Source organism: Neofelis nebulosa, chromosome X (assembly GCF_028018385.1).
Source record: "Neofelis nebulosa isolate mNeoNeb1 chromosome X, mNeoNeb1.pri, whole genome shotgun sequence".
In the NCBI taxonomy this organism is placed as follows: Eukaryota; Metazoa; Chordata; class Mammalia; order Carnivora; family Felidae; genus Neofelis; species Neofelis nebulosa.
The window spans coordinates 18,523,131-18,547,969 of NC_080800.1; the positions used below are offsets into that span (position 1 = coordinate 18,523,131).

The 24,839-nt window shown below is 40.4% G+C and overlaps 1 protein-coding gene across 3 annotated transcripts in view; it reads left to right on the top strand.

Annotated features, from left to right (window-relative positions):
* PHEX (phosphate regulating endopeptidase X-linked) overlaps positions 1-24,839 on the top strand; it is a 237,425-nt gene that overhangs the window by 183,095 nt on the left and 29,491 nt on the right. For all 3 annotated transcript variants that reach the window (XM_058714607.1, XM_058714609.1, XM_058714608.1), the window contains one exon: positions 1,521-1,579. In XM_058714607.1, the coding sequence (XP_058570590.1) occupies positions 1,521-1,579 (59 nt within the window). The remainder of the gene's footprint in view (positions 1-1,520; positions 1,580-24,839) is intronic.

The window sequence follows — 24,839 nt, forward strand, 5'->3', positions numbered from 1 at the left end:
CTCTAAATCAGGGGTCAGCACGATGCAGCTTGTGGGCTAAATCTTGCCTGATGCCTGTTTTTGTGGGGCCCATGAGCAAAGAGTGATTTTTAGAGATAAATGTTTGTAGTCGATCTAATGATATGAAGCACTAACTCTGAATCCCAATTAAGCAAAATGTTATTTTGCCTCTAAAGAATTCCATTCTTCTCATTAACAGGCTGTCTTACAAAAAATTGTACTCACTTGTTCTATTTTTAACCTTATCAATAAAATTTTGTGGAACCCTTTCTCTTACGAAAGAAGTACCTACATAACATTTTTGATTTTTGCCTCTTTGCCTACAAAATGCCTAATTGTCTACCATCTGACTGTTTACAGAAAAAATTTTGCGAAGCCCTGAGCTAAGTAGTTCATGCATTTAAAGTGGAATGTAGACTCTTTTTTAAAAATTATTTTTGAGAGAGAGACAGACAGACACACAGAATCCAAAGCATGTTCCAGGCTCTGAGCTGTCAGCCCAGAGCCTGACTTGGGTCCTGAACTCACCAACCGTGAGATCATGATCCGAGCAGAAGTCAGATACTTAACTGACTGAGCCACCCAGGCGCCCCTGGAATGTAGACTCTTTATAGCTGGAAGGTACTCCCCTGATTGCTTAATGCAGGATCTTAAAAAAAATTTTTTTTAAGTTTATTTGTTTTTTGAGAGAGAGAGCGAGAGAGAGAGCAGGAGAGGGCAGAGAGAGAGAGGGAGAGCAAGATTCCCAAGCAGGCTCCGCACTGTCAGTGCAGAGTCCGATGTGGGGCTCAAACTCACAGGCCATGAGATCATGACCTGAGCTGAAATCAAGAGTTGGACGCTTAACTGACTGAGCCACTCAGGTGTGCCTCTCAATGCAGTATCTTAATTTTATAGCTGAAACCAAACCCCAGGAAGGTGGGCAACTATTCCAACACAATCCCGCTACTTAGTAAAAGAGGCAGGATGACTCATTAGCTCTTTGGATGCTTACATCTGTAAACTGTCCACTGGAGCAGGGAGAACCTCTGGGTGGCATGGTTATACTTTATCCATCTCTCTTTACATAGATTTCTGTGTTGTCATCAATGCCAAACGTCGAATGGACAGGTCAGAAGTGATGCAGCATAGAAAGTTAGCTGTCCCATGGATCTATTGAACTAGGCCTGCCAAACATCAGCTTCTTGCTGTTTCCATCTATGGGGAGAGCCCTTTAGATTCTAGAATTTCTCATTAAAGCTATTTCAGAAGCACTGGTGCTGACTTTTTCTGTTAAGTTAGTACTAGTGAATAAGCAGGCATGTTAATATATTCTCACTGAACCATGTTCAGTTTATGATGAGGCTGCTCATTGAACAGAGCAATAACCCTAAACTGAGGTGGTAATTTCCCCATGTGCCCTATTTCCCCATTGCTCGCTGGTTATTTGCTAATAAATCTTGCCACATTGTGTTCATTCTTGTTGCCCTCCCGCCTGGATAATGATGATTTCTTGGTGGTATTTGCTTCTCTTTCTACAGGTGGTTTACGAATCCCACGACCGTCAATGCCTTCTACAGTGCATCCACCAACCAGATTCGTGAGTACTGGCTTCTTGTCTCCTTGTTAATGTGGTACAAAATGGAAGGAACTTTTCCCTGACTGTGATTTCTTTATTTCCCTCCAAAAGTGATCAGGTATGTGGGTGAAGGAAGTTTAAGTTTCTGTATCCATATGCCCGATTTGCTTCACTCCCTTCACCTAATTAAGTAAAAACAAAACGAAACGAAAACAAACAAAAACCCCAAGAAGACAGAACTACAATAAATAAAACTACAGGGCAGTTGGCCATGAAAAGAAAACTGTAGTCATCTTTCATAATGTTCTTAATGGCTTTGTCCGCACCATTTTTGTTTATTTCTAGGATTGATGGGGAAAACAAGCAGGTAGCTGGGCAGATGATAGAACCTGAGGGGCCTGTCTATAGAAATGCTTGGAAATGTTCTAATTGACCCTAGGATGTAAAGTCTTAAGTGACTTTTATTTACACATATTGTGTAGGTAAAAATGCCATGATAAGTTTACAAAATGACTAAAGGTCAGATTAAATAAAAAATCTGACAGTACCGAGTGTTGGCAGCAGGGACACATAATTATTATTGGTAGAAGTGTAAATTGCTTCACCCACTTTGCAGAGCAATTTGGCAATACCTAGAAAGGCTGAAGATGTCCATGCATGTCTGTGACCATCACTGCCCTCCTGGCATGTGCCCCGGTGCTTTGTTTCTCCAAGTGTGATCTTGGGACGGATAGCAATGGCATCACGGAGCAACTGGTTAGAAATGCAAATTCTTGACTCTTAAATACAGAGAACAAACAGAGGGTTGCTGGAGGGGTTGTGGGAGGGGGATGGACTAAATGTGTAAGGGGCATTAAGGAAGACACTTGTTGGTATGAGCACTGGGTTTTATACATAAGGGATCAGTCACTGGAATCTGCTCCTAAAATCGTTGTTGTATTATATGCTAACTAACTTGCAGGTAAATTAATAAATGCATAAATAAAAATGATAAAAAAAAAAAAAGAAAAGCAAGTTCTTGTGCCCCACCTTAGACCTGTTGTTCACAAACTCTGGACATGGGGCTCAGAAATCTGTTGTATTAAGGCTTCCAGGTGACTCTGACGCAGTTTGAGAACCACTGCCCTAGAGAAGTCTCACAGGAGGAGGCTTGTGTGAGAGTACTCATACCGGTGTTGTTTATCATAGCAGAAATAGTGAAATAACCTACGTGTCCGTCTGCGGGAAAATGACCCCAATGTGGCCTGTTCACACACAGGAATGCCAGACAGCAGTGAATAATGAGTGATCTAGAGCAACATGCATTCACATGGATAAAGTTCACAAGTATTGGTTGTGGGGGGAAAACAACTGGGGAAATACTATCAAGTGTGATACCATATAAAAAAGTTGAAAAGCATGCAAAAACATTCCTATGTGTTGTCTAGAGGTGCATCCTTTTGTAGTGAAAGTAGGAAGACATTCATGAGAATGACAAACATCTGAATGCAGGGCGGCAGTGACCTGTTGTGGGGAGGGGAGGCTGCTCCTGCTTTAGCCCTTGCTGGTTTCTCATCCCTTCTGCGCCTCCTCTGGTCTTTGTCTTCACTCCCTCACTTGGTGATAACATCTAATTTCATTCTTTTAAGTGCATCTCCGTGTGCTTTGTTGAATGTGGGCGATGGAACTTACAAATGCTTGCCACCCTTGGCCACGGGCCCACCTCCTCCCCGCGAGATGTAGCTTCCTCACTGGCCTGCCCACTTCTGTCTTTATCCCCCTTCAGCCTTTTCTAAATAGAATATTGCAGCCATTTTAAGATGTTTTACAATCATCTCAGGTCCCTCCTCTGCTCAGCACCCCTTATCGCTTTCCCATCTCACTCAGGATAAAAGCCAAATTAATTGTGATGGCCCTCAGACCTCTTACTGCTGCCTTATCTCCCCTCTGTTCCAGCGGTACTGGCCTCCTTCCTGTTCCTAGAGCGTGGGACTCCGTTCTCTCCTAGCATTTATAGTAGAGGCTCTTTTGGCCTGGGAAAATTCCCCAAGTGATCTGCATGGTTCATGCTCCCATTTCCTTCACATCTTTGCTTGAGTGCCAACTTCTCAGTGAGGCATCCTACCTGCCCTCTGTAGATCCTCTCTGCTCGCCCTCGTACCCGCAGGACTCGCTAGCCAGAGAGGACAGCTCCGGAGCTGTGGCTGCCCACTCCCGGCAGGCACAGCTCATGAGAGTCGCCCTCGTGTGGTCACCTTTGGGAATGTCAGTTTCTGAAGGACTGGTGTGAGAGCTTAATGAACAGAAGGAAAACAAGCAGATGGTGGTAATATTTGATTTCTACACTAATTTGTATAACAAAATCAGTTGTTAAATATTTTGGATACTTTGAATGTCGCTCCTTACTATAGAAATACTCATTGGGGCGCCTGGGTGGCGCAGTCGGTTAAGCGTCCGACTTCAGCCAGGTCACGATCTCGCGGTCTGTGAGTTCGAGCCCCGCGTCAGGCTCTGGGCTGATGGCTCGGAGCCTGGAGCCTGTTTCCGATTCTGTGTCTCCCTCTCTCTCTCTGCCCCTCCCCCGTTCATGCTCTGTCTCTCTCTGTCCCCCCAAAAAAAAAATGTTGAAAAGAAATACTCATTGTTATCGTGAAATCATTGCTTACTTTGTCCCCCAGCTTTATTGAGGTATAATCAACGAAAAGTATATATAGTTAACATATGCACCTTGATGTTTTGATATAGCTCCGAGTTGAGAATTAAGCTGCATATGTTACATGGGAACTTAAGATTTTTGAGATATTAATGATTACTACTTATGATATGAATTATATGTAAATTATAATAACAGTTGGAATAACCTATTGGGCAATAGAAAATTCTTTAGATTGTCCATTTTTTATTAAAAAAAACACACTTTTTACTTTGAGCCACTTTTACAATTACTAAAAAGTTACAAAACCAGAACACAGAGTTTCCATGTATCCTTTAGCTAACTTCCCTCAGCGTTACCATCTTACATAACTGTAATGCAACAATCAGAACCAGAACATTAACATTGCTATACCACCGTTAACTAAACTTAAGGCCTTACTGAAATATCACTAGTTTGGCCACTCAAGTTCTTTTTCTGATCCAGAATCCTATCAAGATCCCATGTTACATTTAGTCATTATTTCTTCTCAGTCTCCTACAGAGTTTGATAGTTCTTTAGTCTCTCTTTGTCCTTCATGACTTTGACACCTTTGAAGAGTACTGGTCAGTCATTTTGTGGAAGGTCCCTCAGTTTGTGTCTGTCTACTGTTTTCACACGATAGGACTTAGGTGAATGCATTTGGGGCATGAATGTCACAGAAGTGGTGCCGTATCCTCCTTGGTGCCTCATATCACCGGGTTTGTGCTATTTATGTGTCTTATTGCTGGTGATGTGAGGCTACCCTTGTTCACTTGGAGAAGATGATTTCTGCTGGGTTGTTCCACTGTAAGGTTGCTATCTTCCCTGCCGGTGTAGTTGGCAAATATCTTGGGAACTATATCTCTGAGACTCTATCTATCCTGTTTCTCTCCGGTTGTTCGTTCACTGATTTTAGCCTCCATTAGTAAAACTTGTATGCAGCAAGCATCCCTCTGCTGTTTTCTCATTGCTCAATTTCAATTTCATCCCTTCCATTCGTATTAATGTGAATTCTATTGTAAAGAAGGGACCGTCCTTTCACGCGCATCTATCTGTGCAATCACATATTTTTTATAGCCTTATGAACTCATGGATATTTATTTTATTATGTGGATTCTTATCCAATGCTATCATTTTCTGTTTCATCGCTCAGAGTGTTTAGCTTTGGCCATGAAGCGATCGTGTGGATTTGCCGCTGGATCCTGGTGTCACAGTGCTCCTTAACTTGTTTTTCATTAACTGAAGCAAATGCCTGCCGAGCTCCTTGAGCTCCTGCATTCTCTCTGTTTCTAGAGCAAGTGGATGAGTCCCTCACTTAGCCTGGATCCCAGCTTTTCTGTTAGGAGTTTTCAGACTTGACTTGAGCATTTCTTCTTCCGGATGGGGTCCAGAAACTGGCGGGAGGCTGGCTGGCTCCAATGTAGAAACCTGACCCGTCGGGGTTGGACCGGATCCAGAAACTGGAGTTGGACTGGATTACCCATTTTAAAAGAAAGTGTTCTATGTAATATTTGGTACATGCCAAAGAATATACATAACATATTAAAACATATACATTATATTCCTATGAACCTACCACCCCCCAAGAACTAGAACATTCTCCATATCATTACATCTGTCCATGCTTCTCCCCATCCCATTCATCTTGCTTACTATAGGGGTAACTAGTTTTCTGCTTTTTGTGCTTATCGTTGTCTTTTTCTCAAAATAAATTTTAAACCATTTGTTGATACTTATTTTTGCTTATTTTTATAGCATAATAAAAATGGTATACTGCATGCAATTTAAAGCTACTTTGTTTTTCAAAGATTTTTATTCTTTTAGAGAGAGAGTGAGAGCAAGCAAGCATGAGGAGGGGAGGGCAGAGAGAGAGGGAGAGAGAGGATCCCAAGCAGGCTCCACGCGCAGGCCTATGCGGGTCTCTATCTCACAACCCTGAGATCATGACCTGAGCCAAAATCAAGAGTCGGACGCCTGGCCAACTAAGCCAACCAGGCACCCCTAAGTCAACATGTTTTTAGGATTCATCCTTGTAGCACATGGCAGTGAGTTTTTCATTTTCCCTGCTGTATAATATTCCATTGCATGACTGTACGTCAGATTATTTACCTAGACTACAGACTTTGTTGACAGACCTTCGTGTTCTCCCACTCCAGATTTTTGTCATTATGGACAGTGTTGCCAGTCTGTATACTCCTCTGCTTGTCCCCTGATGTTTTGGGTATATACTAAGAGTAGAATTACTGGCCTACAGGTTATGCAAATACTTAACTTTACCAGATAACATCAGATGGGTGCCAAACAGCATGTTACAGAGTACAGATGTGTTTTCATCAACTCTCATTTTCATCGCCTATTGGCATTGGTAGACTTAGTTTTCACCAATAGTGGCATTGAGATGGATGCTTCACCCGTGTTCCCACACTCACTTTCCAGTGTCAGTGAATGCTTAATGGCTCCTTTGGGGATTTCAATGTGCCTAATAATATTTTGCCTCTGGGATTCACCCCTGCTCAGCCTTTTTCTTGTCTGGGAAGAGGTGATCCTATCACAGGTTTACTGAAGAAGCATCCCTTTCAGGGTAACCCAGTGATTTCTGGAAAGCTTATGAACACAGGGGTTTGAAATGAACAATTTGAAGCAGTGTTTTAATTAAGAGATTCAAGCTGTTTCTATTTTCCTAATGACCAGTGCTTGCTCTCATTGTAAATTACATTACCAGGCAAGATGACAAGGAGTCCTTTGGGTGACTTTTTCTCTTTCTCTCTTCTTTCTGACTTTTTGGACTACAAATTAAGACAGGTGGAGTTCCTTCTTAGACATTCCCCACTGGGTTTCCTGGGAGTTCCCCTCACCCCCAACTGCCTTCTTGTTCCTTCAGTGAAGAAGTGAAAAATTGAGGTGATTTTCTGAAATGAACATCTTTATTGATTAGGGGCTGATTCTGACAGCATGTGGCCATCTGTTTAATTGGGTTTCACATCTAAGATGTAACTATACTTAGTAACGTGATTTATGAGAATTTCATTCAGTTCCCATTACCGTTTTCTGATTTATGCCACTTAAGTCCAGTACTGCATGCAGTAGAGATTTGAGTAGACAACACAAAAGCCTATAGGTTTTTTTGTTTGTATTATTTTTGCTTTTTGTTTGCAAATTCATGCCTTTGTCCGAAACTTTATGGTTTGTGGCCATATTTCAATGTTAGAATTTTGCAGTGTGGTTGTACTTCTTATTTTTCTACCATTGTCAAGCTGGGTAGCAGTGTCTTCGGACACAGAGTGTAGTGTGACAGTAATGATTTAAGTCTACTCTGTGAGGAGTTATACAGAGGAGCCATGGCAGAATTTAATTATATTTGAACTGATAAGGTGGTTAGAGGTTGAAGTCAACCTCAACAAGGAGCTGAGGTTATTGTTGCCTCCGCCTATGTTTTCCTAGCTTTGTGATAACGACAAAACTGGTCTTCCTGCTTTTTATAGGAAAACAGTAAGGACCTTGAGTGCCACTGATTTAGTTGTATGACCCTGGCCCAGACATTTTTTCCTTCCTGACCCCTCTTGTCCCCTTAGGCCATACGTTGAGGTTACCTAGTCTCACAGTCTTCAGTGAGGACTTAACAAGATGGATTTGAAAAGTGCCAGCATGTTGTCGAGGTTGGAGTTTGCCCGTAATCCCTAGGATAGCTAGCTAGTCAGTCACAGGGTGAACAGCAGAATGTGAGAATTTGTGTGTGTGTGTGTGGGGCGGGGGGAAGAGTATTTTTGACCTTTGCTTTCAAGGAATTAAAAATTAGGACAGTATTTTTATGTATTAAAAAAAAGTACAACCAAGTTGGAAAAGTGTTTGGCAGTTTGTTGATATCTCCTATTGCCCAGAAGTTCCACTCTTCATAAAGTAAGTCAATCCTTATGCCCACCAAAACACATGAACATTGAATGTTCATAAGAGCAAAAGCCTTGAAAGAACCTATTGTCCTTGAATAGATAGGTAAATAAATTGTGGTACAGTCCTATAATTGAATATTATACAACAGTGAAGAATAAACCCCCTTCTACCTTATGTAAGCATGCCACTGACTTAATGCTTAGCGAAACACTGCATGGCTCCAGTCGTAGAAAGTTCAGGGCTAGGCGAATGAATCTAAGTGATGGCAGTTAAAATAATGGCTCCCTTTGTTGGGGGTACTGACTGTGAGGGGGCACAGGACACATTTTCTTTATTCATGAGGGGGTTGCACAGGTGATGGCTGTATAAAATCTCATCGTGTTCTGCTGTTAAGATTCATGCTTTTACTATATGTGTATAATACATAAACAATAACACTCCTATCCCCCCCCCCCCCCCCCGTAAAATTGTTTATAACAGCATATAGCATGCATCCACTTTTTGGGCTTGTAATAGCTTACATCAGGCCAACCTCCAGAGATGTGGATCAGGGATTGGTACAGTTGTTCTGTAAAGGGCCAAGTAGCAAATACTTTTGCCTTAGCAAGCCGTCTGGTCTCTGTTGTCCATTCTCAACTTTGCCATTGCAGCCACAGACAGTTCATAAACAAATGATCATGGCTGTGTTTTTAGTAAAACTATTTACATGGGCCATATTCTTCCAGCCCCTTGTGTGGAGCACGGTAAACGGATGGGCTCCAAGGGGCCTTGAAGAGTGTTCTGACCCAGCTTACAAACTGCTTTGGGTCTGATCAGGTGGTAGTACCAGGGGCAAAAGGGTGGTAGGGCATACGGGTCACATTTGGCTTCCATTTCTACTACCATGGACTGAACTTTAGAATAAAATTAATTTTGTGTGCTCAGTATCAATGTGTGTCTTTAAAATGCTTCATTTCAATGTTAGTTTTTATCTTCATATGTCTTAAATCATATTAAAGAATTAGTTTAAGCAAATAAAATGTTGACTTGAAAACAAGCAAGGACTAAGGACTAAAACCAATGATACTATTACCTTTGTTGTAATACACAAGGGATTTGGTTACCTGAGTTTAATCACAGATATTCTGCTAAAGAAGATAAGCCTTTGACCAGAGGCTGGGCTTAGGCTGTCATCAAACTATAGTATTAGTCCTGAAATCAAACATAGATTTGTTTTGCTGTTAAGGAAATGATGATGTTTCAAACTGAGAGAATTTCTCATACTTTGTTGACTCTGCCTAAAACCATAAAGTGGAAGCCACGTTAGCAAATACTCACTCACCTGTGGCCTCTAGTGGAATTTAATGAAATTAAATTCCTGAATCCATTTGACACTCTATTTGGGGACAATTTGGGAATAGTCTTTCATGGTTTTGGAGGTAAGAGGGCGGACACTGCAGTGGTTACCTAATCCAAATTTCTCATTATCTACAAGAGATTCTGACACTCATGGTAATTCTTCATACTTTTTTCCACTTTGTCACTTAGTATTTATGGATCCCCCAATGATTCTGATTACTTCTCAATGTTCACGCCGCTGTGTGGTCCCCTCCAACAATGAATAAAGCTGACCCCTGTAGCTAATGGGATACTGTGGAAATGATGGAGTATAACTTCTGAGGCTAGGTCATAAAAGACATTGTGGCCTCTGCTTTGCTTTCTTGGATTGATCACTCTGGGGGGAAGTCAGCATGGATGTCATGAGGGCACTCAAGAAGCTGGTGGAGAGGTCCACGTGTGAAGGACCTGAGGCTTTCTGCCCATAACCAGTACCACATGAGCACACCATCTTGGAAGCAGATTCTTCAGTCCAACCAAGCTTTCTAATGACAGCAGCCCAGGCTGGCATCTCGAGAGCAACCTTGTGAGAGACCCTGAGACAGACCACCCATAGAAGATGTTTCTGAATTCTTGAGTCAGAGAAAGTGTGAGATAGTAAATGTTTACTGTTTGGCGCCATTATGTTTTGGAATACTTTGTTACAGAGCAAGAGATAACCAACAGAGATGTTACAACTTGATAGATACTGAGTTTGGTGCTAGGTTGTATACTATAGTATACTGTAGTAGTGAAGAGAGTGGGCTTTGATTTTGAATCCTGGCTGGGCCACTAATAACTTGGAACCTTGAGTAAGTTACCTAATATCTTTATGCCTCAGTTTAATTATCTCAAAGTAGAGGTAATAGTAGTGACTTTCCTATAGAGTTGTCATGAAGACTAAAGGAGATAATATATATACAGCAAATGAAAGACTGGTTTTCAGTGGGTATTCAATAAGTCATAGCCATTAAGAGTCCTTGCTTTTGAGGAGTTGGGAGAGACAGAAATGTGACCAGTCATTTATATGACATCATGAGTGTGCAACAGAAAGGTGTGCCATGCATCATGAGAGCCATGGAGGAAGGGTAACTAATCTGGGGAGCAGAGATGCGCTTCATGGTGACAGTGATGTTTGGGTCAGCATCGAAAGGAAAAAGACATTTTCTAGGCAAATAAGGAGGTTGGGCCATGCAGGAAGGAAAGCTGCTGGTGCAAAGGTGACAGATAGCAGAGGCTGGCAAGTAAAAACCCTAGAGTGGTGAGATGGGCACACGTGCTGGGGAACAGGCTGCGTGTGGAGGAGAAGGAATGATGGAAGATGGCATGTGGAACAAGTAGATGAGGGCCTTGGAAGCCATATTGACAAGCAGGCTACAGGGAGCTAGGACAGTTCTCTTCGGGAGGCAAGAAATTTAAGTTCTGCTTTCTTAGTCTTAAAGCTCAAGGCATCCCTTGGAGAGGGAGAAGACTGAGGTCGCTCAGACCAGTTAGGATTTTGGCAGACAGTTCAAGAGCGGGATGGGGGAGAGTCTTAATTTAGGCAGTGGCAGTGATCTGAGGGAGTAGGGAGCATAACTTAAATCCTGAAAGATTGCTTTCAAATAACTGTGCAGTGGTAATACAGGTGGCAGTTTTCTAACTTTTCCACTGAGGCTTGAAACGGAGCACATAAAATGGAGATAACTGTTCTCTGCAGCCCTTCTTCGCCAAGAGCTGTTAATATGCCAAGCATTGCGACAGATACTTGAACATATTTCTAATCTTCACGGTAGCTCTATACACTTGGTATTGTGGGTCCATTTTATAGAAGAGGAAATTGAGGGTCAGACAGGCTAAGTAACTTCCCCGAGACCACACAACTAGAATATTGCAGAGTTGGGAGTATAACCCAGCTTCTCTGCTTTCATGTTTTTAATCTTCATCCTATGCCATTCGTTACTGCATCACAAAGTGAGAATTACGTGAAATGATACACGTGAGTGCACTCTGAAAAGGTGAAGAGCATAATATGTGTTAGAGTATATATCATCGTTATGTCATACCCTCACTCACGTGGTGGGGAGATTGTTTCCATTTGGTATGGGAATAAGACACTACAAGATGTGGGTACCCATAGGAGTTGGGGGTCAGAAGGTTGGATGGTTCCCAGATCCTGCTGATGCCACGTCCCAAGGGGCTGAGGCATGGACCAGCAGGTTATGATTGGCAGCTGGAATAGAGCTGCTCTCTGCAGGCCCTTTGGCTGTGCCCATAATCTCCACGCATCCTTGGATTTGGGTAGAGTGGAACAGGTGTTACTTGAGAGATGCCATAAGCTACCTTAAAAAGAATATTTAGATGTACTGTCCAAAAGGTTTTACTTCATAAGATGGACTAAGGGATTTAAGAAGTTTTGTTAAATGAGCTGAAGTTGTCATAAACAAACTTAGAATAGGTTGCAAAATTGCAAGATGATGCACTTAGCAAGGTTGTGGGATACCTGTTAGAATTATTTTAAGACGCTCTTGTCCTGCTCTAGTCAAGGACTCTGGAGTTCCTAATACAGTCCGTCTCTGCCCCATCCCCCCTGCACCCTGACTCTGAGGCCAAGGAGGCAACTAACAATGACATTCTGGGCACTGCCATGGAGGACAGAGGTGCCCTCAGCTGGGAAGCCCTGCCATCTCATGGCCTTCCCATTACTGTGGTGAGTCCCAGGGGACCAATGCCTGGAGGGACATACATTTGGCACCTGCAGGGAGCTTCTGAAAACATACTTGTGGGGCAGGACAAATGCTGTTTCCAGACACAGGGCTATGCAGCTTCACTGCAGGGCTGGTAGCAGAAAACATGGGACGATTATCACAGTCAGTCTGATTAAAGAGGTGGGGTGTGAGTGGGACACTCACTGGGAGTAACCTGGATGTGAGCCAGAGCGAAGTGAGCATCAGGAAGCTGGCAGAAAGCCATGGTGATGGGAGACAGGGAGTCAGGGAGAAAACTCACTCGTTTATGTACATGGTCACAATCTCACTGGTCCTCCCTTGAAATAATCAGTAAATCTTCCACCCTTATTACGAAAGTAGTTAATATTTATTGTAGGAAATCTAGAGAATTTTTAGCTAAGCCAAAAAAAGTTTTTCCAGCAAAAAGTATTCTTTTTTTAAAGTTTTAATTTTAGGGGCGCCTGGGTGGCGCAGTCGTTTAAGCGTCCGACTTCAGCCAGGTCACGATCTCGCGGTCCGGTCCGTGAGTTCGAGCCCCGCGTCAGGCTCTGGGCTGATGGCTCGGAGCCTGGAGCCTGTTTCCGATTCTGTGTCTCCCTCTCTCTCTGCCCCTCCCCCGTTCATGCTCTGTCTCTCTCTGTCCCAAAAATAAAAATAAAAAACGTTGAAAAAAAAATTTTAAAAAAAAAATAAAGTTTTAATTTTAATTCCAGTTAAAATACAGTGTTCTATTCCTTTCAGATTTGCAGTATAGTGATTGGACACCTCCATACATCACCTGGTGCTCATAACAAGTGCCCTCCTTAATGCCCATCACCTGTTTCACCCTCCCCACCGACCCCTGCCCTCCCAGAAACCATCAGTTTGTTCTCTATAGTTCAGAGTATGTTTATTGCTTTGCTTCTCTCTTCTGCTATTTTTTCCCTTTGCTTGTTTGTTTTTTTAAATTCCAAATATGAGTGAAATCATATGGTATTTGTCTTTCTCTAACTGACTTATTTCCCTAAGCATTATACTCTCAAGTTCTATCCATGTCATTACAAATGATAAGATTTTATTCCTTCTTATGGCTGAATAATATTCTATTCCTGTGTGTGTGTGTGTGTGTGTGTGTATGTGTGTGTCTTCTTCATCATTCAGTAGACACTTGAGCTCCTTCCATATCTTAGGTATTATAAATAATGCTGCTATAAACACCAGGATGCATGTATCCCTTTGAATTAGTGTTCTTGTGTTCTTTGGGTAAATACCCAGGAGTGCGATTGCTGGATTGTAAGGTACTTCTGTTTTTAACTTTTTGAGGAAATTCCATACTGTTTTCTGCAATGGTTGTACCAGTTTGCATTCCTACCAACAGTGTAAAAGTGTTTGTTTTTCTCCACATCTTCCCTAACACATATTATTTCTGGTGCTTTTAATTTTGATCATTCTGACAGGTGTAAGGTAATATCTCATTGTAGTTTTGATTTGCATTTCCCTGATAAAGAGTGATGTTGAGCATCTTTTCATGTGTCTGTTGGCCATGTGTATGTCTTCTTTGGAGAAGTGTCTATACATTCCTTCTGCCCATTTTTAATTGGATTGTTTGTTTTTTGGGTGTTGAGTTGTATAAGTTCTTTATATATTCTGGATATTAACCCTTTGTTAGATATGCCACTTATACATATCTTCTCCTATTCTGTAGGTTGTCTTTTAGTTTCCTTTTGTGCGCAGAAGATTTTTATTTTGATGTAGTCCCAATAGTTTATTTTTGCTTTTGTTTCCCTTCCCTCAGGAGACTGATCTAGAAAGAAGTTACTATGGCCAGTGTCAAAGAGGTTACTGCCTGTGTTCTCTAGGATTTTTATGGTTTCAGGTCTCACATTTAGGTCTTTGATTTAGGGATATTGGCTCATCAGCTGGTTTTGGTATCAGGATAATGCTGGCTTTATAGAATGAATTTGGAAGTTTTCCTTCCACTTGTAATTTCTGGAATAGTTAGGGAAGAATAGGTATTAATTCTTCTTTAAATGTTTGGTAAAACTCACCTGTGAAGTCATCTGGTTTTGGGCTTTTGTTTGTTGGGAGATTATTATTATTATTATTATTATTACGGATTCAATTTGTTTGCTGGTTATTGGTCTGTCCAAATTTTATATTTCTTCCTGTTTCGGTTTTGGTAGTTTATATGTTTGTAAGAATTTATCCATTTTTTCTAGATTGTCCAATTTGTTGGCATAGAGTTTTTCATAATATTCTCGCATGATTGTATGTCTGTGGTATTGGTTATGATCTCTCCTCTCTCATTTGTGATTTTATTTATTTGAGTCCTTTCTCTTTCTTGATAAGTGTGGCTAGACATTTATCAGTTTTATTGATTTTTTTTTTCAAAGAACCAGCTCCTGGTTACATTGATCTGTTCTATTTTTTTTTTTTTTTTTTTTTTTTTTTTTTTTTTTTTTTTAGTTTCTATGTCACTTATTTCTGCTCTGATCTATATTATTTCCCTCCTTCTGCTGGTTTTAGGTTTTGTCTTTTGTTGTTTTTCGAGTTACTTTAGGTGTAAGGTTAGGTTGTTTATTTGAGATTTTCCTTGCTTCTTGAGGTCGGCCTGTATTATTACATAGTTCCCTCTTAGAACCTCTTTTGCTGCATCCCAAAGATTTTGGACCTTTGTGTTTTCATTTTCATTTGTTGCTATGTATTTTTTAAAATTTTCTTATTTGATTGCCTGGTTGACTCATTCATTGTTTAGTAGCATATTGTTTAAACTCCATGTATTTGTGATCAGAAAAGAGGCATGGTATGACTTGGTTCTTCTTGAATTTGGTGAGGCTGGTTTTGTGGGCTAATATGTGATCTCTTCTGGAGAATGTACCATGTGCACTTTAAAAGAGTATGCATTCTGCTGTTTCAGGATGGAATGTTCTGAGCATATTTGTTAATTCCATCTGGTGCAGCATGTCATTCAAAGTCATCGTTTCCTTGTTGATTTTCTGTTTAGATGATCTGTCCATTGTTGTAAGTGGGGTGTTAAAGTTCCCTACTATTATTGTATTATTATCGATTAGTTCCTTTATGTTTGTTAGTAACTGTTTTATGTATTTGGGTGCTCCTACGTTTGGTGCATATTTAGAATAGTTACATCTTCTTATTGGATTGTCCCCTTTATTATTAGATAGTATCCTTTATTTTTTTTGTCTCTTGTTACAGTCTTGGTTTTAAACTCTATTCTGTCTGATATAAGTATTGCTACCCTGGCTTTCTTTTCACTTGCATTTGCATGATTAAAGCTTTTCCATCCCTTCATTTTCAATGCACATGTGTCTTTAGGTCTGAAATGAGTTTTGTAGGTATCACATAGGTGGGTCTTGCTTTTTTATCCATTCCATCACCTTATGTCCTTTAATTGGAGCATGTAGTCCATTTACATTCAAAGTAATTATTGATAGATATGTATTTATTGCCATTTTATTGTTTTGCGGTTGTTTCTGAAGATTTTCTCTGATCCTTTCTTGTCTCTCTCGATGTTTTTTTTTAATTTTTTTTAACATTTATTTATTTTTGAGACAGAGAGAGACAGAGCATGAATAGGGGAGGGGCAGAGAGAGAGGGAGACACAGAATCTGAAACAGGCTCCAGGCTCTGAGCTGTCAGCACAGAGCCCGACGCGGGGCTCGGACTCACGGACCGTGAGATCGTGACCTGAGCCGAAGTCGGCCGCTTAACGGACTGAGCCACCCAGGTGCCCTCTCTTGCATGTTTTTAAGCTAAGAAGTTTTAAAGTTTGTTTCACCCTTTAAAGATTTTGTTGAATACCTCTCAAACTCACGTTTATCTACACATTTCAAAATTGAAACTAAATATGTACTCATCAAATACTGCTTTTCCTTCACTGAACATTGTAACATGATTTTTTTCCCATTTACTCCTTGTAATTTTAAGTCATCATACATAGTATTCCACCAAATAAAAACACTTTGATTTCTTTAGTTAATTTTCTACTAATAGACACATGGGCTGTTTCTCTATTTAAAAAAAAAAAACTCTGATAAGTTTTGGGTCTCTGTTTTTGTGCAAATCTGAGTTTTTTTCTCTAGGGTAAATTCCTAGATGTGGAGGAATTACTGAGTCAAATGGTATGTCCAGTATAAGGGTTTTTAAATATAGGTTACCTGACTTCTCTTGAGAAAAGTGGTACCAATTTATATTTCCATTAACAGTAGATGAGATGGTTTTCTTTTACTGAGTTATTCATTGTCAAGATGCTGTTGGAGGAGATGAAAGAAACTTTTTTTTTTTTGGTCGAATTGACCTAAGGGAAAATGTTAGTCATGTGTAAATTCTTTTCTTTAATGTTTATTTATTTTTGAGAGAGAGAGAGAGAAGAGAGAAAGAAAGAGAGCACGCACAAGTAGGGGAGGGTCAGAGAGAGGGAGACACAGAATCCGAAGCAGGCTCCAGGCCCCGAGCTGTCAGCACAGAGCCGGATGTGGGGATTGAACCCACAAACTGTGAGATCATGACCTGAGCTGAAGTCAGATGCCTCACTGACTTAGCCACCCAGGTGCCCCAGTCATATTTTCATTCTTAAGACTATTATCTTAAACCCAGATATGGATCAGTGAACCCAGACAAGTATTTTCTGAGAACCTGCTGTTATTTCCAGGCCTGGGCTAAACATCACTGCCTTTAGTGTCAGTTTTGAATACCTAGGACAGCAATTGTGTGTATGAAATGACCTGTTGGAATAATAGTAGAATATGAGATAGTGAGCTTCATAGTGGGAGGAGATTTGTGTTTTCTCTGCCCGTTGAACTATAGCGGTGGTTCCAAAAGTGTTGTCCCTGGATCATCAGCCTCAGCATCACTTGTGATATATGAGCATCAACTGGTCCCACCTTTGACCTGTGGAATCAAACTCTGGGTTGTGGGACTAGCAATTTATATTTTAAGATTTTAACCATCAAATGTCTGCTAGATGCTGCAGTTTAAGAACTACTAAGCTATAAAAAAATGCAGCAAATGCAAAAGAGGTCTATTTGGTTGGGTAAAGGTAGGGGGACTAACTTGTCCTGCTTGCCTGGGACTGTCCCAATTTTATCACTGAAAGTTCCAGATGCCAGGAGCTCCCTCAGACCTGGGCAAATAGGGATGGTTGGTCACCCTGCTAAAAGAGAGGAGGTTCTCTTTGTTGCAGCCTAAAGGTAATTATGGCAGATAAAGAATAGAAGCACCAGAAGAGGAAATTTCAAGATGGAGGACAGATTTTAGAAGCTTTCTGCTTGTCAGTTCTAGGCTGATAGATAAGGTGGCGGGAGGTTACCTGTAGGAAGCCAGCAGATGGCTAAGGCATCTTGCTGAATCCCTTGACACGAGTCACAGCTGTTAGCACTTGATACTTTCTGAAAAGGGGAAGGTTGGCATTCACCAAACTATTGCAAGATGCCAAATTGAAAAAAAAAAGCCACTATTAATCTTAGCAGTGATGACAATGAAATCCCTTTACAGCACAAAATATAACCAGAAGTGCTTTGTAATTGCAGTAATTTCCATGTCCCAACTGATGATCCCCTAGATTCTAGGAGAATGGTGTCCAGCTTATCTGATTATGAGAACTAATCCTGAATAAGATAGATAGAGCACTCATTCCCTCTTAGAGTGGGCATTCATTCCAGATTTCCAAAGCAGTTGCAATTAAAACTATTTTTGTCCTTTGTGCAATGGTAATTTGTTAGCCATGTAAAGTTTTACTTTTGAAAGTGTAGTCTGCAAAATTATGAGAAAAGTATCTAGTTGTATGTTACATGCACAGTATTGAGAAACAGTGAAGAGAGGAGAATGAGGCAGAAGGGCTTATTTATAGATATATGTCATTTAAGTTAAATACAGGCAGTGCTTTTTTTCCTAAGTCGAGAGTTCTGAATTTCTTGGTATATTAGAATTACCTGAGGTGCTTTTAAAAACATACTCATGTGCAGGGCTCCATCCGAGACTGTGGCTTGATGGCTGTGGGGTGGAGCTTTGGCAAGGGTCTATTTTTTACAAGCTCTCCAAGGGATTCTCATGTACAGTTGCAGATGTGAATCCTTATCCTGACCTAAACGAGTACGTATCAACCAGCATGCACCAGAATAACCTGGGGGACCTGCTGAAAACTCTGGATCCCGCTCCCGGAGTTCCTGATTCGACAGGTCTGGGGTCAGGCCCAATAATTTGTATCTCTAACAAGCGTCCTGTCCAGGTGATGCTGATGCTGCTGATGCTGCTGGACCATGACCAAATGTTGAGTGCCATTCTCCTAAACCATTCCTACCTCAAACCTCAAGTGATTTCACAAGCTGTATCTTTTACTCATTAATGTACACATGTGTATAGTTACCCCCTCTCCCCAAAACACTTCTATGCATCTTTCCTGAATTTATTTTATTTAGAACATATTTTCATTTAAAAATACACTTTCAAAGAGCTTTGGTTTGGTATCAGTTCGCCTTTTTAGATGTCGCAAAATAGAAATTTTTTTTGGTTATATCCCTTTTCCTTCACTAGGTAGTAGGTTTTTTGAGGACATTTGTATGTTCAAAGCTTACTTTTGTGGCTTTGAACCTTCTAGGTGCTTAGTAAATGTCAGTGGTCCATGACTGTGTATAGAAATTGCATCATCATAACCCGGTAGTTTTTATGATGGTATTTAAATATATTAACACCTCTAAAATTAGGGTTATAAGATATGTTCATTTAGTGGTAGAACTAGGAGCTTTTGCATAGAATAAGTAAAATAATCAAGTGAGCAGAAGTAACTACAAGTGAATCTCACCAAGAAGTATAATGTTGCTAAGATAGATCAGCACTAAGTTTGGAAATACGAGGATTAGTTCAGTAATATAAGCATACACTTAAGACTTTTGAAAATAACTGTCATAGCATGGACTAAAGTCATGTTAATACATCAGTAAATCCGTGCCAAAGCTAAACATCCTATTATTTCACAAAACTAATAATAAAATACATTGTATTGATGTAGCCAGCCCCTTAGCAAAAATATCACAGACACGCACAGTGAAAAGAAAGCGGACACAGACACACTCAATGGAAAATCCAAGTGCATCGCTGGAGAAACCAGCAACAGCCAGTATGGAAATGGATTGAGTTAAACCAGCCAGTATGTACTTTGGCCTGCATGTTCTCCAGCGCACGGGATTCTCCTTTAGGATTCAGCCCCCTGAGTCACCCTTTTCTCAACTGAACTTCATCATTTGGCCCTGGATGTGCCACTTCTGCCCCAGAGGCTGCTGGAGGGATCCTAGCTGTACAAATTCACCAATAATTTGCTAATCCTTCAAAAGGGTCAAAAGAGAGATTGAATTCAAGAATGAATTCCCAAATTTAGTTGAATTTGAGTTGCTTTGCATTGTATTAGTGTGTTTACAAAAGTTTGCTATAGAGGAAAGGAAGAAGCAGTCCATCTGAGCTTTGAAGTCTGGCAAGAGAAAGTTGGAGGCCTCCTATTTTGTTAAATCTGACCAAACATGGAAACAATGGGAAAAGATGTGAGTCTGATGACAGTTGTCTTAAAATAATCACCATTTGTAAGTGTTGATATAGAAAAAATCCCCAAACTTACACATAACAGAAAACTTTGGAAAGTAATGCTTTCAAAATATTGGCTATATGGTTACTGTCTTGAATCATATGCTTTTATGAACATGGAACTTAACATGGCAATTACATAAAAGCATGCAGATAATATAGGGAAAAGAGAATGTATTCATTCAGTATTGTCAGGACTGAAGGACTCTGATCTAAACCAGTGTTTTGTCTGATTTCTCTTTTCAGCACATGCCACAGCCATAAAAAGGGAGAATGTTTTCCTTTATTCCTTGGCAGTAGGGAGGGCTAAGAGTACACAGGGGTGATGGAACTTGCAGGGAGCTGGGCAGGGCTTTTCATCTTGTTAAAATCTGCATTCTGGTTGAGAGTTTGTTGGGGGAAAAAAGTGCTGACCAACTATGCTATTTCTGCCATAAATGCAAGAGGAAGGAACCAGCAAAGTCATTAATCCAGAAGGAAAATGAAAAACAGAACTTGAATAATGGAACATGCCTTTGCTCTGGTATTGAGTATGGAAACTTCAAGAAGTAGCACACTGGTGGTACTAATAGTTCGCATGTAATGTTTTAGACTTTGGCTCACACTATATACTCATAATCATGGGTAATGCTTAATTAACTCCAGTTAGACCTTCATGTTCCACAAGGTGTGGATTCCATTCACTCAACAGATAGTTACTGAGAGCTTATCACATGGCAGGTGTTGTTCTGGCTTTGGAGTGAAAGAATAGTGGAAATAAAAATCTCTTTTGTTACGGAGCGTGCATTGTAGTTCAGGAAAAACACCATAATTTATGCAGAGTAAGTAAAATGTAGAGTATCACAGCTGATGATATTACGGTGAGAGGTAAAGCAAGAAAGGGGATAGGATAACACCTCTCTCCTTTAAAAAGCACTAGGGAAGTCCTTGATGAGAAAGTGACATTTGAGTAAATATCTGAAGCAAGCTATGTAGATAGTAGTGGAAAGAAAGTTCCAGGATGGGGAGAGAGAAGTGGGAAGAAAGGGAGATTATTAATTTTGTTCATATCTCTTCATACAGTGTGAATTTGCTATCTCTAAGTATGTATTTGTTTTCTTGGGTCTGAGCTATGAAGATAATGGGCTTCTTTTGTTTTCTTCTCTTTATTTGTCTCTTCTAAAGAACCTAATTAGTGCAGTTTTCCAGTAATAAAATGGACATCAAAACCCAAACATGTCGAGGCATTTAAGTTTTCTTGGAAAGCTATAACTACAGTTAAAATATAACTTTATGACTTTAAAGGTCAATTAGTTGCTCCTGCTGGGGTTAATTGCCCACTGAAAGTGATGAGTTCTTTGGCAGCGCAGTTCTAAACAGAAGCACTCGAGGTTAGTCAGTATTTTCTGATGTGAGAGTTATGAGACACTCGAGCAAAAAAGAAAGATTTGACCCAAGTAAGAAACCAAAAGCAGGATTTAGTGGTTTTCCTAGGTACAGATTTGAAAAAGAGAATTTTTTTCTAGCAAATAATGAGGTGATTACAACATATAGATAGGAATATTTTCTTTTGTCAGAGTTTATTTTTTTATATTTTGAGAACAATTTCGTTTTTAAAAGGCTACAGTGAGCAAGAAAATGAAATAAAAGTTATCTATACTTGCAAGAAAGGAATTACATGATCTCTATGTGCCGATGATAAGATCTTATGAATAGAAATCCAAAGGAATACATTAAAAAATTAGGACTATTAAATGTGTTCAGTAATTCGGTAAGATACAAGATCTTCATACAAAAACCTATTATATTTCTATACAGTATCAATGAGTAAGCCAGAAATGATGTTAAGAAATCAATTCAATCTATAATAGTCCCAAAAAGAATAAAATAGGAATAGAACTGAGAGTCCAGAAATAACCTTTACATTTATGATCAATTGATTTTCAAAGAGAGTGCGAAGTTTTGTCAGAATTTTAGTCTTTTGAATTACATAACCACAATTTATATTTTTGCTTGAAACAGGAATAAAATTTGCTGGTGTTGACAAATGCAAGAGCCAAATTACTACTGCATAAGCTTAGTTAACTGTAAATAGATTTTGTCTAACCTTTAGAAGAATTTTCTATAATACGCACACGTTTATTTCTAAAAGTTAATTTTCATTACACGAGTTGATTACCTTTGACTAGTTAATATTTAAAACATTACGTTCATGTCCAAAACTCCCTTAACCACACACCACCCCAAGTCCTAGTTACCGTCAAGAAGCAGCCACTATGATCACTTTGGTACATATTTCATAGACCTTTTCTGTGCATTTTAATATGGCACTTATTTAAAAAATTGAAATAATATTTATTTATTTATTTATTTGTATCTGTGCCTTGCTTTCTTCCAACAACATGTCTTGGAGATTTTTCCATGCTAGAATACTAAGACCTACCTCTTGATTTTCATTTGCTTCAAAGCATTCCATAATATGGTTATGCCATATTGTAGCCGTTTGTCTCCTGTTGGACATTTAGCTTGTTGCACACTTTTCTCAGTTACAGCAACGCAGCAGTGAACATATTTAGCCATGACCCCAAAGTGCACATGAGCCAGTGCTTGGGCAATGGTTGTTAAAGTGTGCCTCCCAGACCAGCAGCTTCAGCATCACAGGAGAACTTGGTAAAGATGCAAATTCTTAGCCTCCTCTCCGGGCCCACTAACTCTGAAACTCTGAGGGTGGGGCCCAGCCATCTCTTTCAATAAGCCACCTATTTTATCTAGGTGATCCTGATGCATGATGAAACTTGAGAACCACTGGCAGGAATGTATATGTGTCCATATACACATAGATGCATACATGTACATATACATTAGTTCTATTATGTGACCTGTGTGTTCCTAAGCATTGCTGTGTTATGCAAGATTGTGCAATAAAAGCCACAGGCTTATGGGAGAAGTGGGGTTAGGGACACAACAATCAAAAACGTTGTCGGTGGGTCACCTGGGTGGCTCAGTCAGTTGAGCATCCAACTCTGGATTTCTGCTCAGCTTATGATCCCAGGATTATGGGATCGAGCCTCACGTTGGGCTCTGCGCTGAGCATGCAGTTTGCTGAAGATTCTCTCTCTCCCTCTTCCTCTCTCACCCGCTCGCACGCATTCTGTCTCTAAAAATTAAATTACAAAATAAAAATAAAACATTGTCGGTGACACATGAAAACAAAAGCCAGGATCCTAATAAAAATGATAGCACAGACTAGAATTCAAATAAAAATTTGGAAGAAAAAAAGGATAGCACAGTCTTAAACATGTTGAGCAAATACATAAAACTACAGCACATACGGCATTTTCCCCTGAAAAGACCTGAAGTTTGCTTGTGGAAGCGGGTGCTGGAGGGCTTCGCAGTGTGTGAAGGAGGGTGATGTGAAGTTGGAAGGGAAATTTTAACACCAGGTGTGGGTGGCTGTGGCTTCTAACACACGTGGTGAACCGCGGTAACCGGTCCAGGTTGAGATGTGTGCGTTTTGTGTATTCCTGTGTGGTTTGGTTCATTTGATGAGTTTTTCTGCTTTCACTTAGCATTTCTTGAGCACGAAATTGCGCATAAGCAAACGTGAAATTGGAGTTACGCCCCAGTGTTTTGTCCCAATATATCAATGACCTTGGATCAAATTTGCCTTTTCAGTGTAAGTGTTATAGCAGAACTATATATAAATATATGTATATCTTTCACATAGAAGGGCCACATACACAACCGAATGCTGGTTTTCCACTTACTATTTCTTTCACTTAATAATATCTTTTAGATACTTTTTCCAGTGTCAGCGTGTAGTCACTCATATTTTTGAAAATGGCATTTACAGCCTTAGGAGATGACTAAACTGCTCATCAAAATGCTTGCAACAGTTGGCTCTCACACCAACATGCATCCCACACCCTGGCCAGGATTACCTGTTATCACACTTTTTGGTTTTTGCCGATCTGCTAGTTATACGTCTTTTTCCTTCTTCTCCCTCTCTCTCTCCTCTCATAGGTATATCTATATATGTTTGTATGTATGCATAATGTGTCTGGACATGATACGTGTGTAGGCATATGTATATGTACATACACACACATGGACATTATGAGAAGTGCCTCCCGTAAATATACTGATAGAAAAAAGGAGCTTTGAAAGTGTAAAACAGGTAGTGAAGTGGTGCTGAGATGGGGAAAAAAGGAAATAAAATGGATTTGCAGAAGAAACAAAAAACAAAAGCCTATTAAAAAGGGAGAGAAGAGAAACGCATTTTCTTTCTGTTTAATTATTTTTTACTTTTACCTTTGCTAACTACAACCTCCCACCTCGTGAGATAAGATACGAGTCCACTCTGTGCGGCTTTGATCTTTCACTGGAGCCAGTCGACACCTCCAAAACTGTAGCTTCCACTGTTAATCCGTTCACTTCAGTGAAGCAGCCCTGAGGGCATTAGATTCTCCTGTTGGTCAGCATAGGGTCCCCTGGCCCCGACAAGCCGAGCGGACATCTGCTCAGAGGAGCTTCATGGCCGTGGCCTGCTGGTCTGGGGCCCCTCGCAGCAAAAGCCGCAGAAATGGAGGCACACGCAGGTGTCACATGTCAGATGTCTTCCTATGAAGAGGTTGGCAGTGGACAGAAATGCTTCCAGCTGGGCACAGTACCAGGCAGGAAAGTCATAATGGTTTCCTAATTAGATCACATTGGTTTATGATCATTGTTCCTATTAGGAGATATCATTGCTTTAAAAAATTTTTTTGGAATGTTTATTTATTTTTGAGAGAAAGAGCAAGAGAGAGAAAGCGTGAGCAGGGGAGGGCCAGAAGGAGCTGGGGCAGGGAGGAAGACACAGAATCCAAGCAGGCTCCAGGCTCTGAGCTGTCAGCACAGAGCCTGACGCAGGGCTCGAACTCACGAGCTGTGAGATCATGACCTGAGGCGAAGTCGGATGCTCAACTGACTGAGCCACCCAGGCACCCCATCATTGCTTTTTGATGATTTATAGTGGGAGATGAGACTTTCAAATAAACACTGTGATTTGCATATATATGTAATATATATATGCATATATATCTCTCCAACTCAGAATGACTTACTGAAAGTAATCACCAGAAAAGAGGAT